The sequence below is a fragment of the Periplaneta americana genome, chromosome 17 (assembly GCF_040183065.1).
Source record: "Periplaneta americana isolate PAMFEO1 chromosome 17, P.americana_PAMFEO1_priV1, whole genome shotgun sequence".
NCBI lineage: Eukaryota > Metazoa > Arthropoda > Insecta > Blattodea > Blattidae > Periplaneta > Periplaneta americana.
Window position 1 is genome coordinate 104,288,838 of NC_091133.1, and position 15,962 is coordinate 104,304,799.

Sequence of the window (15,962 nt, forward strand, 5' to 3'; positions counted from 1 at the left end):
ATAATAATAATAATAATAATAATAATAATAATAATAATAATGATTTATTTAACCTGGCAGAGTCAAGGCCATACGGCCTTCTCTAACACTGAACCAGGAATAAAACTGCGTTACGAAAAACACTACAAATTTACAAAGTATACTACAGTTTTACACACAAAACTGAATAAGATAATAATAATAAAATGTAAACAACTAGTAAGTAGAAATCAGACATAATATATAACATACAGAAAGAAAGGAAGAAGCATAATAAAATGTGAACAGCAGGTCAAAATAAATGAGACATACAAAGTATAAAAAATAAGACAATTATTTATAATAATAATAATGATAAAAAATAAGAATAGTAATAATAATAATAATAATAATACTAATAGTAATAAAATAGTGCAGTATAAAGCATACAATGAATACAATATTTTTAAGTACACACAGCTAAGGAAAATTATGATTATATATAGCTCAACTCATCACATTATAGATATACCATTATCGGAAAATATGAAAACAAAAATATAAAATAAGTTAAATATCACTAGAACATAAAATTGTGAATACGTGGAAACATGCAATACAACACTTGTCATAATAGTAAGTTAGTTTGGCAACTCGTCATAAGATAATTTTCTAACTTGGATTTGAAAGATTTCAATGTTCGGCAGCCCTTGACTTCAGGCGGCAGAGAGTTCCAGTGACGAGAGGTAGCAACAGTGAAAGATGAGGAATACAGAGATGATGTGTGAAGTGGAATTTCTAGCGTGTTATCGCGTTGTGATCGAGATGATGATGATGATGATGATGATGATGATGATGATGATGATGATGATGGGAATAATAACAGTAATAATGGCTTCGTTTTGAAACAGTGGAATTGATTATCATAGGAAAGTCGTTTTAATGGAAACTATGTAAAATATGTTTCAAAATACACACTACATGATAAATGCGGATAATTCTGAAACACAGAACACACTAGTGTGTGTTCTGATCTATCCAGTACGAATTATACCAACCGACATAATACATAATGTCCATAAAATCCCTCTCTGCGTTATTTAAATAGACGGAAATGACGTAAAGCATGTGGATATAATCAGATATTTTAATGACCAACGACCATAAACTGGTGTAGGCCTATAGGATTAATTGAACAAATCCATAATGAAAATTCAATAGAGCACATTTTGTTCAGTGAGGAGGAAACGTACCATACTTGCGGAAAAGTCATTCTACAGGATTATTCCATATAGACAACTCGCTTCGGTGGCTGAATAGGCAGGACGTTGGTTTACAACTACTGCGGACTCGAGTTCAGATCCCAGCGATACCGAAGTTGCATTTGTGGAGGAGAAAGCAAAATTTGTGAGCGTTACTTTAAATTATCCTACAAATATTCAAAATAATTCACTTCTGGTGGATTGCAAGAACGTATTTATTCCTTCGTTAGCCGCTAATGGACCAGTAAGTTCGAAAGACGCGTTGCAAGAAACATATTTAGTGTTATTGGCCCGTTAAAGGATTCACTAACTTAAGAGATCTGATTTCCCTCCTATAATAATATTTATTCCTTCGTTAGCCGCTAACGGACCGATAAGTTCGAAAGACGCGTTGCAAGAAACATATTTAGTGTTATTGGCCCGTTAAAGGATTCACTAACTTAAGAGATCTGATTTCCCTCCTATAATAATATTTATTCCTTCGTTAGCCGCTAACGGACCGATAAGTTCGAAAGACGCGTTGCAAGAAACATATTTAGTGTTATTGGCCCGTTAAAGGATTCACTAACTTAAGAGATCTGATTTCCCTCCTATAATAATATTTATTCCTTCGTTAGCCGCTAACGGACCGATAAGTTCGAAAGACGCGTTGCAAGAAACATATTTAGTGTTATTGGCCCGTTAAAGGATTCACTAACTTAGAGATCTGATTTCCCTCCTATAATAATATTTATTCCTCCGTTAGACAGCCATCTTACGTACATTTTGTGTATTGTCGTATAGTTTATATTTTGATTCATCATAATGTTTCTGTATGAGTTTCAGGCATGCGATATTTTGTATAATAGGCCCATATACACGATATTAATAGTACATTATGCAATGAGCCTATGATGGTAGTAAATAAGACGCGACTATGTTTATGAAACGAGCGCAAGCGAGTTTCATAATTTTCATACGAGCGTCTTAATTACCATTACAGGCAAGTTTCATACGACTTTTTATGCTCGACCATATTTCTAACTTGAAATTTTTCATAAGTGTTCATGTTATTCTTATCTGACTGGGGAGCGGAACTGACCTTGTGCAATATCTCGTAAATTGTGAGATGTGCGTAGACGCTAAAGTATTGATTTTTTCCGAGAAACAATGTCGTTGACCTTGATATAATCTAGAGAGTAAAATAAACATTAATCTTGATATAATCTTGAAATTGATTTAGACATTGAAAAACGAGATGACAAATTGAATTTATTTGAATATTATTTACAATTAACGCTAATTATTATAGTAACAGAACATAACCTTCTGTGACAGTATTGGATTTCCAGCCTCCGTGACATTTCGCTAGTTGTCTTTCGATTGCATGTCCGAGAATAATCGATACTTGCGCTTTCATATTGCTACAATGGTGTTTTCTGATTGGTGGAACACCTGAACTTTAATGAATAGGTGTACTTTAATGAGGTCCATTAAAGGGCTGCTACCAAGTGTGTAATTACTACATTTCGGCATGGTCGAGCATAAAATAATATTGCATATCGACGGCTAAAAAGTGATACCTCTTATCTGTACAGTTGCAGGTAAAAAAATCTGTTTTAGAAATTATTTTCTTAAAATAGACTAACTTCGTTATATATTTCTGCTTTGCAAGATATTTTCGAGAACAATTTTGTAAAAACAATGATAATGTAGTTAATCTAAATAATAATGTAGTTAAACTGAATTTCCATTTTTGTAGATAGAGGTGTCCCTTCTTAACCATCGATATACGGTAATTCGATTACTTATTTATTTACTCATTCATTTATTCATTAATCCTTCTAATAGCGAAGTTGTTATTTCTTTACTACAGACTCTAGTTCATCGTCTGACGACGAGCTCTGTAATCTGTCTTTTTATTTTCTATAAAATCAATGCACTCGTACGCTATTTTTAATAACAAATAGGCATACAGTAGAACCTCTATTATCCGTGGTAATGAAGGGGATGGTGTGAACGATTGATCGAAAAAATCGGATAATCCGTACCATGAAAGATTTTGTAATTTCCTCCATGGTCTTGTATTTAACACTCTTGGTAGTAGATCAGAAGTTCGCTGGTTGTCAACGACGGATTTTTAAGGGACGAGGAAGCCCTTTGTAATGACTGTCTCAGGAAAGATGTGAATGAAGGAGGTTTCATGTTGTAGATTTACATACTTTTTACACTCTATCCTTGTTTTTTTTATTAAATCGTGCAGTTGTAATTCCAATTTCGTATTCTGATGCGAAATGAACCACAGTTTCTCTTTCTGAAACCATTCAATTATTTCCATTTTTTCGATACTTAGCACAACACGTTTTCTGTTAACTGTGGAAGTCATTTTATATACAAGTTATATTATAGAACGGTTAATTCGAACAGTAGACAATGCTATGTAACGATAAAGACTTATAATAACACTCTCCAGCAAAAAACATATGTAGAACCTACTAATATGATGTACAAAACAGTACTTCATATAAGTTACTTATTTCTGAAGAGAAAAAAGAGCAAGAAATAGACAGTCGGATAATCCGCCAATCGGTTAATAGGGTGACGGATAATCGGGGTTCTACTGTATTTATCTTTCTCATTAAAACTTCTGTTCATGATTTCTTTCTGATTCATATTAGTCTATGTTTATTGCAAATTTTGACAACAATACAAACAATGCTCCACATCAGTCTAGCAACCGATATTCACTTTTTATTCATTCACGTACTATTGCGTCACTTGTGAAATCCAAAGATGCTTGGTTAACGATCCAATAACTAGTGGCATGTTCCCTCTTCTGCAACCCGACAATCCACTAAGTTTAAAGGTCCACTAACTAATGGAGGAATACATTATTTATAGGTCTGTTTTCCTGCAACCCAGCATTAGAGACGAGCGTTGCATATCTGTTTAAAGCTATTTATTTCCCCTCTGAAATGAAGTTGTCGTCCCCATCGAGTCACAGCTGCTTTCAGTACAGGAAATGTTGGAAAACACTGGCCAGGGATTTGGTTCTTCAGTGTGTAATCGAGTGATCCTGTACCCAGAATGTAGGGCAGTGTTTCCTACTTGTAATCCGCCACAACATCCTTCACAGCCGGGGTGACATGCGATCATGCATTGTCGTGAAGAAATAACAACACTCCTGCGTCCAGTACCTGTGGTCGATTCTGGCGAGTTTTGGGACGCAATTTCATACGGAGAAGTACTGTAATTTATACGTACTAAAAATGCATGAACTATGTAAATATGTATTTAATTATTTTATCTGAATATGTAATTAAATATGGACTTAAAACTTGCCAAAATTTACAATTTTCATTTAATTAAAGTATAATAATTTATGTCATTATTCTCATTTATTAATCACTGTTTTGACCTGAAATTCAAAATAATAATAATAATAATAATAATAATAATAATAATAATAATAATAATAATAATAGGCTTAATAATAATAATAATAATAATAATATTTTATTCACTGTTAACAAAACAATGGATTGCGAAAGTAAATACCCATATATAGTTTTATCTGGGTATGTAATACTTAAAAATGATCAAAAATGACATTTAATTATTTAAATTACGCAAATGTCTTACAGCTCATTAATTCAGTAATTTGAAAATCAAATAACACGCCGTCATTTATTCCCTGCTACCAAAAAAATAGCATTACAAAGATTTATTTCAAGTGATTGGAAATCTTGTACTGTTGCCTTTGAAAACAGATATTATATTGACTGAAATTGAGCTCAACATTACATGATGTAATAGCATTGTATTTCAAATACACAATGTGTGCTAGGGTTAAGTCTAAGGTCAGCTTGACATTTGAATCTCCACAAATCACTGCAACAACATTTCGTATTTCTTCCAGAGTTCTTTGAAAGTACAGCGTCCACTAGAGATGAATAATGATCGAGAAAGCGAGACTAACAACGCCCGCAAAGTCGAAAACCCGTCGCGTCCTTGACGTAAAGACTGGTTGTGAGTGTTCCGAGACTCGATATTGATGACTCCCGAAGTTCCCGAAGTCAAGCAGCCTTGAAGCGTCACAGTTGTTTATACCTGACTGAACTTTTATCTACTTTGGCAACTGTTATGTACAATCAAGTAGCCTATTTGAAACATCTCTACTTTTCATCGTATAATAATCCGTTCCCCAGTCTTTATTTAAGGCTAGGAATTTTCTTTTCATATGTTTGAAATCAAGTGTGCAATCTCAAGTAAGAAGATATTAACGTTATGTTTTATGTTTCTTAGAAATGCAAATTTATTTGAGAATTGATTTTTTTCTATTTATATAACCATAGGTAATATCATATAATAGAACCAGAACATTTTGATAACTAAGATACTGTTCTGTTTTGTCTTTTTGTCTCATTTAAACATTTATAATGTTATTTATTTCAATGATGTATGTTATTCAAAGTTGCGAAATCTTTCCACGCCGACCAAATGCTATTTCGAGAATGATGAGCGAGACTCGAAACGCACGAGAATGACGAGTTGATACTCGAAAGACAAATGCAACGAACACAGCGAGCGAGAGCGGCAGTTAGTTTTGTTCATCTCTTTTGTCCACCTTCACTTTTACTACATCTACAACTTCACCTGTACCATCAGCAACTGAATTGTTGTTATTGTTGTTGTTTAGTCAACTGTCCAAAGACAGGTCTGAACCTCACAAGTGACATCAATAAGGCACCACTTATGAGGGAACTAGGCCAGGAGATAATGGGGTAGGATGGCCAGTTCCTTTCCCCCTCCATTGCATGCATCGCTGATTAGCTACATGTTACACTAATCAGACTTCAGGTGCATAGAAATAATTGTTCTTCCTCTGACACATATCGTCAAGTGAGATGTACTGCCTTATAATATATGTACATATCAGCCAGAACCTCAATCAGAGGTAAACTGAATTGTATAGTAAATAAATACATATTTTTATTTCATACTTCTGATTCAAACGGGGTTTGCCCATAGACATAGAATAATAAAAACTATAATTATAATATATTACTACGATGTACCAAAGTATATATGACATTTCCGTGTAGAAATTCTGCGTTATCATATGAAGATGAATGAGTGGAACAGAAAAAAACTCTCTCCGGCACCGGGATTTGAACCCGGGTTTTCAGCTCTACGTGCTGACGCTCTATCCACACCGAAGCCACACCGAATTCCCATCTCGATGCCGGATTGAAGTCACTCATAACTAGTGCACATATATGGACATTGTGCCACTGTCATGCATCTATGACGCAGTGCATGAGGGTAAGCCACTAGAGAGAACCCAAGAGGTGGAACTTAAACTGAGTGAATTCAATCCGGCATCGGGATGGGAATCCGGTGTGGCTTAGTGAATAGAGCGTCAGCACGTAGAGCTGAAAATCCGGGTTCAAATCCTGGTGCCGGAGAGAATTTTTCTCTGTTCCACTCATCCATCTTCATATAATTATAATGGTTTAAACGAAGTTAAAAATATAAATAAAAGATAAACGTTCAACAGAATATATAAATAGTTAAATTTCTTAAAAATTAGACACTGAGTGTTCCATAATAGTACATTATGGAACGAGCCTATAATGAAGGTAATTAAGAAGCGAGTATGGATATTTATGAAACGAGCGCAAGCGAGTTTCATAATTTTCATACGAGCTTCTTAATTACCGGTACCATTATAGGCGACTTTCATACGACTTTTTATGCTCGACTATATTTCTAACTTGATATTATTAATTTTAATTGTATCTTACCTTCAGCAATGTTCCGTATGTTGTGAGATGTGCGCAGACGCGAAAGTATTGATTTTTTCCGAGGAACAGATATCCACATTGACCTTGCTAGGCCATAAGAACCTACAGAGATAACATTGAAATTAAATTAGACATTGAAAAACGAGATGACAAATTGAATTTATTTGAATATTATTTACAATTAGCGCTTATTATTATAGTAACAGAACATAACCTTCTGCGACAGTATTGGATTTCTAGCATCCGCGACTTTTCGCTAATTCTCTTTCGATTGCATATCCGAGAATAATCGATACTTACGGTTTTATAACGGTAGAAAGCTGACCTGTCATTGGCTGAACAGTTGTAACCTGAGTCGTCATTGGCTGAAAGACCTGACCTTTAATGAGTAGGTGTACTTTAATGACATACATTAAAGGTCTGCTACCAGGTGTATAATTACTACGTTTCGACATGGTCGAGCATAAAAATAATTTCTTAGTAAGAATATTTGATTATACTTCTCGCTATCTCTGTCTCGAGAAATTTCTCAAGTTTGTATTTTCTTCGTCATTCAAAGAAAATAAATAAACAGTAATAACAAAGGTTTGCATGTGATTGTTAAGGTGAAGGCTGTTTTGTTTGCAGGTGGCACTTCGAGCTGAAGACAACGGCGCGGCGTGGGGTTCTGCTGTATAACACGGGGCTAACATCACGCTCCGACTTCGTGGGCGTCGAGCTGGTGGACGGACACTTGCGTCTGCTGCTAAACAAGGGCAACGGCGCCCTTGAACTGCGCAGCCAGTGGGCCGTGACAGACGGCAAGTGGCACGACATTGTGGTGCAGTTCAACCCTACCTTCATGGAGATCAGCGTGGACGGCGCCCCAGTGAGTCAGAGATTACCGCAAGGGGGCAGTCGCTATCTGGACCTGGCCGAGACGGTGTTCGTGGGCGGCATCGAGCTCAACAAGCGGTCGCGGGCCCTTGGTCAGGGACTCTTGGCGGCCGACACCAGCTTCAAGGTGAGGTAACATACAGCAGTGGTATTCAAACTATGGTACTCGTACCTCCAGGGGTGCGCGAGGTTGTTCCAAGGGGTACGCATCCCGTTGATTAGAAGACCTGTGTAAAATTGCTGGTATTTATTTTATTATACAGGGCGATTCAGAAAGATGGAAACACTTTTAATTTTGTTATATTTCCTGAACTATGTGTTGTATTTTAATTCTGTCGAATATATTTGAAAGAGGAAGATGTAAAGTTTCGAATACTACCACTAGAGCGCATCACCGCACTGCACCGTCAGCTGTTTCGAATACGCTGCACTGTACAATACCACGTCAGTTGTAATCGAGATGGCTACTATGGAACATAAGATTTTTTGTGTTCGTGAATTCAGTAGAAGCGAGTCTGTGACTGCTGTGCAGCGTGCATTTCGGCGTAAGTTTAATGTTACACCTCCAACGAGGAAGAGCATTTATCATTGGAATAAACAATTCGACGAAACTGGCTCTTTGAATAAAGGTAAAAGCCCAGGTCGACCGCGTGTATCGGAGGAGAACGTGGACCGCATTCCGCCCCATTGGCACCTGAATGTTCGACGTTTTCTGAATGAATCTCCACCTCAACGATGGATAGGCCGCATGGGAAATGCAGACTTGGCACTTCAGTTCTGGCCACCGAGGTCCCCCGACCTTACAGTCTGTGATTTTTTCTTGTGGAGGTACGTAAAAGATACAGTTTACGTACCACCTCTTCCCATGAATTTGAATAAGCTAAGAAACCGTCTCACAGCTGCGGTGAACTCAGTGACGCAAGACATTCTGCAACGAGTGTGAGACGAATTCAGCTACCGTTTAGATGTTGTCCGTGCAGCCGGAGGCGGGCATGTGGAACATCTTTAAACTTCCATGTATGTACAATCAAATGTAATTTACAGAATTAAAATACAACACATAGTTCAGGAAATATAGCAAATTAAAAGTGTTTCCATCTTTCTGAACCGCCCTGTACGTATTCATAATTATTGCAGTTTACAGCTCAGTTGGTAGAGCAGCTGGCTACGGACTGGAAGGTCTGGGGTTCGATCCCAGGTGGTTACAGGATTTTTCTCGTTGCCAAACTTTCAGAACGGCCCCGAGGTTCACTCAGCCTCCTATAAAACTGACTATAAAATTGAGTACCGGGTCTTTTCCGGGGGTAAAAGGCGGTCAGAGCGTGGTGCCGACCACACCACCTCATTCTAGTGCCGAGGTCATGGAAAGTATGGGGCTCTACCTCCATGCCCCCCAAGTGTCTCCATGGCATGTGACGGGGATACCTTTACCTTTACCTTTACCTTTACATATTTTCTTTTACATAAACTCATGTTTTTCCTTGCTCCAATAACATTTTATACAATTCATTATTGCATCAATACATATTGTATAATAATAATAATAATAATAATAATAATAATAATAATACATCTTGATTACACAACTTTTAACACTGTATCACTTCGGAATATGTATGATAAGACTTTCTTGTGTTAAATTCTAACGTACCTTGTTAACAGGTTTCGACCTATTATGGGTCATCTTCAGAACTGGTCGTTGCTGATCATGGCGCCTCTTGTTTTTGTTTCCTGTGAGGGTGTGTTCGTGTGGTGTAAAGTGGAGTCAAAGAGTGTGTGTGTTCTAAAATTGAAATCCAACCGAAAAGCCAGAAATTAAATACACTAGAACAATATTAAATATACAGACACACAAATACACACCCCAATGAAATTCTCAACACACAACTCAATTTCAATGTCAATAGTGAACTCCACTTCTTTCCTTCGTAAACAGTTTTGTGATGTTGAAGAGTTTCATCTCCGAATCTTCTCTTGATGTAGAGTTTAGCCGAGTTAAAAGACATTTTGTGACTATATTTAGTTACTATTTGGATCCTTTTCTTCGCCAATGCATCAACTTCTTTAATGGAAAAAGTAGAAAAATGTTATGTTTTATTTAACGACGCTCGCAACTGCAGAGGTTATATCAGCGTCGCCGGATGTGCCGGAATTTTGTCCCGCAGGAGTTCTTTTACATGCCAGTAAATCTACTGACATGAGCCTGTCGCATTTAAGCACACTTAAATGCCATCGACCTGGCCCGAGATCGAACCCGCAACCTTGGGCATAGAAGGCCAATGCTATACCAACTTGCCAACCAGATCGACAAAAAAAAAAAAAAGAAAAGTAGAATCACGACAAAAGTTAATAAATAAGTTCCGATTATAACACTATTCGTGTGATTAGTCTGTGAATTTTTCAGATAATGATAACGATAAATAATTAAACGCTTTTGATGAGTTACTATAGATATCCAACAAGGAAAACTCAGTGCGCAGAAACCAGCGGGCGTGACTGTCTCGCGTAGATGACGTATGCTCCCGTTCCCAGCATGCTCTCATGCGTACTGCAGGGGAGTATAGAGGGGTATAGCATGCGAGCTGAATTTTGCTTGCTATAGCAATTAAGTTTCTTCTGATCACAAAGAAGGCGTGAAGTCATTCTAAGCGCCAGTGTGGGGGACAGCAAATAAGACTCACATGCATCGCCTACAAGTTCTCCAGAACAAGTTCCTGCGAACAGCAACAAATGCCCCGTGGTTTGTAAGAAATCAGCAACAGCATCAAGAATTGGGAATTCTTCCACTAGAACAGTACATCCATTCAGTGTCAAAATCTTTCTTCAACAAACTTCCTGACGTTCCTGGAACTGTGACATATAACATTGGAGCAAGATCTTGTCAGCCATCTAGACTTGAAAGGAAACTACCTCAAGACATTTTTCTTAGCGATACTGACGACTCTTCATAAATTTAACACAGAAAATCATCATCATATTTTTATTCTCATAATTCAAAAAATGATTAATTAATTAATTTTAATTAATTAGAGGAGCCTTTACAGCCAACCTCAGCATGATATTCTGTATGTGATATTCCATAATTTAACAGTGGTCTGTATAGCAAGTTTGCTGGTCGACCAATAAATAAATAAAAAAAAAAAGTAATTCTAAAACAAATTGTAACTCTATTTCACTTCACTATAGATTTCTGAGTACCAAAGTGTAATCACTTTAATACCCTGTACCATAGAAATTTTACAACGTTGGACATGAGTTCTCTATCTCAGGCTGCTCGTTCAAGACCATTCTACTGTCAGTGAAAACATTGCGGCATTTTTCCTTGACACCCTGTATGTAAAGTTTCATACAGAGTAGTTTTCATAGAGTAATAAAATTCGATATAAAGTAGGGTATGAAGTATTTTAAATATAGGAAATCAAAAAACGTATCTATAAATAAATCTCTTATATCTCGCTCTCTCTTTGCCTTACAAAAATGTACTGCATAATATAATATAATCTTATCTCGTGCATATTCATCTCGAGCCATTTTATAGAACCAAGTCGCTGCTGGTTTATTGCAGGGCTGCCTCCGCAGCATGACGGTGGAGACGCGTCGTATTGGCATCCCTGACGCACGCGTGACGCAAGGCATCCTGCCCGACTGCGTGTGGGAGTACCCGTGCGTGCAGGAGCCGTGCGTGGCGGGTTCTCAGTGCCTGCAACAAGGGGTCGACTCCTTCCGCTGCGAGTGCGACCAGCCGCTCTGCGTCAAGCCGGACTATGCCGAGACCTACAAGGTGAGTCTCTGCTGATCCTGCGTATCTCCTCCTCCTTTTAGTCTCCTCTCTTTCTTGTTCCTCGAATATTTATAATAAACCATTTGATTTTTATCACTTGTAATGCTCGTCTCATTTTATAGTGTACCACATTCAGAACCTTACAATTAAGGATCGTGCCGGGGAGTATCTCATTTCATTTTTTTCATTTCATTTTTTTTTTCATTTCATTTATTATATTCCATAGATCTTACATTAGCATTGAAGCTTTAAGATGTGGAACAAGTCAAAATTTTACAAGATTATAATTTTTTGGCATGATAAAGTGAAGTGAGGTCGACTCGCCATAGATCACCTGGCATCCGCCCCACGGCTGTGGAAAACCTCGGAAAAAACCTACCAGGCAATCAGACCAAACGAAGATCCAATCCAAGTCCGAGCGCAGCTCCGTATCAGCAGGCCAGCGAGTCTGCCTACTGAGCTACATTGGTGGCTGTACAAAAATACAGGGTGTTAAAAAAATATCCAGTGTTTTAGGAGATGATAGTATGCATCAAAACAAGACAAAAATGTCTAATAAACATGAGTCCTACAAAACATACTTTCTGAGATCTGAACACTTGTTCATAGGAGGTGCTCAATGTGACGTCTATTTATGGCAATACATTTTTCTGCTCTACAATACAGAAGGCTACCAGACAATCATACCGTAGTTGACATCCCTGGCATGGAATACTGATACGTCGCAAGGAATACTGAAAACAAAAGTCTGGTTGCAGATATGAGCGGGGTTCAACAGAGATGATGTTGTGAGTTTTCGTAATCAGCATGTGTGAGCTGGTGAAAATTCCCATGCACTTGAAAAAACAAAGCGTCAGCACCGATTCTCAATCAACGTAGGGGTAGGCGTTCTTGGCGATAGATTAAGGATCATACGTGCTACCACAGAGATTAACTGGGGCTCGTTATCAGTATTTTCTAATTGAATCGGTGAGTTGGAAAAGGGGCCAAGTCCATCATTTTTCAAAATGGCATTTATTGGCGATACCTGACTGCTATGTCTGTACGCATCGTTTGGTATAACAAGGAGTCATTGTCCCGTCCACAGAAGCGTGCGTTACATTAGTATTGAGTTGGAGAAGGGGTCATGTCCAGAGTTTTTTGTGTCTCCTGAACAATTTACTTTTCAGGACATGACCCCTTTTCCAACTCAACGATTCAATTAATGTATTGCTACCTTGCTGTAGCATGTATCATGTCAGCAAAGACTACAGATGTGGTTCATGTATGATGGCACACCAGCACATTTTTTCTGCAATGAGCGTGAACACCTGACGCTGACATTTTGAGGACCGCTGGATTGATTGGGGAGGCCTCACACCTTCGCCTGCTCGTTCCTCAAATCCCCTAGACTTTTGGTTATCAAGAACAACCAGGTCAATTTCAAAGAGTGCGTGATTCCTTACGCTGAAGGACATAGGAATGCATTGCCATGAATGGACGTCACGTTAAGCACCTCCTGTGAACAAGTATTCAGATCTCAGAAAGTATGTGTTGTAGGACCCATGTTTATTAGACATTATTCCTTGTTTTGATGCATACTAGCACCTCCTAAAATATTGGATACTTTTTCCTTAACACTCTATATATAGGACATAGCAATCAGATTATTAAATTTACAAACCTAAACAATAATTCATCATTTGAGCTATAAAATATAATACATAGCAACTAAGTTAATTAATCTTAAAAGCATACACAATTTAATCAATTGAGATGTACAAAAATTGATAATAATATATCACGCAAATAACTTCAAATTACAAGCATAAACATTTCATCAGTTGAGCTATGCAGACTACTATTCAATTTAAGGTACAGCATATACAATTCATCAGTTCAACCTCAACTTCTTCAACTCATCTCTTAATAAAAATATTAAAAACCACGGAACAAAAAAAGACAAATATTGATTCCAGTGTATAATAAAATTATTCCTTCTCTCTAATAGTAACAGTATATCTTACAGATCTCATTTAATAAATATTTAAAAAAATGAAAATGACGAGCTCTAATAATCATTATAATATAAGTACTACGTTCCTCTTCTTGCATCAGAATTTCATCCATATTCTTAGCCTTGTAACGTTCTCCTCTACGTGACCCTCCTCGTCTTTCTTAGTTATTTCTTATCCTCCTTTTCTTATTTTCTGTTCTTCATCTTCATTCCATTCCTTTCTCTCTTCCTTCTCCTCTCCCTCATCCTGAATTTGGACCCGGAAACACACTCATCTTCACCACAATAAAGGTGACGCTTTATCGTCTTCAGGTGTTTTCGAAACCGACGCTGGTGACGGACCTGGAAATCCTGGTGCTGACGCCGCTGCAGGTGGCAGAGGGTGACAACGCCCTAGTGACGACGGCCAACTTGGACGTGGTGCTGGACTACGCCAAGTTCGGCGTTCGTGACTCCGGAGTGCTGCTGCACGTGCTGGAGCATCCACGGCACGGCAAGCTGTCCCTGGACGTGTGGGACCGCGCCGGCTCACGGCAGATGTTCACCATGCTGGACCTGGCCAAGGACAAGGTCGGCACCACGCTATTATCACAGTCTAGTATATACTGGGTGTTCATTTCAAAGTGTGTCATGACGTCACTGTTGTTGGGTCACCGATTTGAAGCGAGTTTCAGCTTGTATGTTAGAGAAGTTGCCTATTATTTAAGGCGTTCTTCAATCTGAACTTGAGAACGTGTACGGTATAACTCGAACGTCGTAGCAACAAATGGCGGTCTGTACGGTCTGTGTGCTACCATAACCTCTTTCGAACTGTGTTTTGCGCCGGCAAGTCGTACGCAGGGTATTTGTTATCATCGGTTGCGTACGGTAACATTCCACAACACAAATCAAATGCTCCGTGTCCATGTTGACCGTCGAAGTTAATGTCAACAAATACGTAAGTAATCGTCTTAACCCTCTCCTCATATCCCGACAGTACGTATTTCCAAACAGTTCACATTCCTGCCACTACCGGTACGTACTCTTCAGAATGAACGCCGTACTTGCTAGGCACCTTCTCTGCCTCATAGGTTATACACCTCTGCGGAAGTGTATGAAGATTGAATTCTCTAGGCTCATCGGCTAGCCACATGACGGCATACAGCGAGCCATGACACACTTTGAACTGAACACCCAGTACAGTCACGAAGCTCAATACGTAGTAAATATGCATCCATAGATAGTTGCTAACCACTAGGATCGCTACTATCGCCTCATTACAGACAATGCGAAATAGTACCTGCACATTCTATTGTTCCTAGTACCCTCACAACTGAAGCTTCGTGACTGTATATACTAGACTGTGCTTTACCATCATCAACTCTCTTTCTGTATTTATTTTCTCTGCACACGTGAAGTTTCCATACGACAACCGATATTCCTAGTCCCATTTCTTAGTAATTTATCTATAGTAATCTCAGACCTCGAGTGACATTTATTAGGACTATTTCGTGAATAAAATAAAAATGTGAATAATATATACCCCTAAAATTCGCTCACAAAATGTTAATAATTGTATATTTATGAATACTTAATCTATTCAGACATTGTGAAGTCGAAATAGATGAATAACGATTACAGCAATAAAATTGAATGTTATTCAGTAATGCCAATTAAGAAAAGCGAAATACAGATTTAACAATGTTAATTACATGTACTGCGCTTTTCTCTTGTTATTATAACAGAAATACGTTTTCATTATCTGCTTAAATAATAATCTAATTTAAACATTTTATAGTTATAATTACAAATAACCTGATTAATTCATTAATTAAATGGACAATTGTCATGAAGGAGTGTCATTTTCTTTAGATACAATGGACATGGAATTAGAAGATGAAGATGTAGATGTGGAAGTAGAATTTCGCACTTTATTTAGTACAATGGATTAATGCTCATCGATTTACATGGAAACAGTTGACGACACTGACTAAACAAAAGAACGACCATGCGATAAATTGATAGTGATAAATCGAGCTGCAGAAATTATCGCGATGTATTACTGTAATTGGTTGAAATTCAAAATTTCATTACACTTCATTGGCCGAAAATGGAATGACGTCATATAGCCTAAACGAAATAGTATCATCATCGCACTTATATTTATTGTACCGTTAAACATATACATTCAGGTATCACTAAAGATCATTTCTTCCATGCCTGTTGAGTCAGAGTATCAAACAGCGTCACATAGTCTTTAAGAAATGACTTCTACACGTGATTTTGTGCAAACATGTCAATTTATTTTTTTTTTATTTTATTGG

The 15,962-nt window shown here is 37.7% G+C and overlaps 1 protein-coding gene across 1 annotated transcript in view; it reads left to right on the plus strand.

Moving 5' to 3' along the window:
- kon (chondroitin sulfate proteoglycan 4-like protein) overlaps positions 1–15,962 on the plus strand; it is a 142,051-nt gene that overhangs the window by 71,505 nt on the left and 54,584 nt on the right. The window contains exons 4-6 of the mRNA XM_069816209.1: positions 7,634–8,009; positions 11,448–11,663; positions 13,972–14,229. Coding sequence (XP_069672310.1) covers positions 7,634–8,009; positions 11,448–11,663; positions 13,972–14,229 — 850 coding nt within the window. The remainder of the gene's footprint in view (positions 1–7,633; positions 8,010–11,447; positions 11,664–13,971; positions 14,230–15,962) is intronic.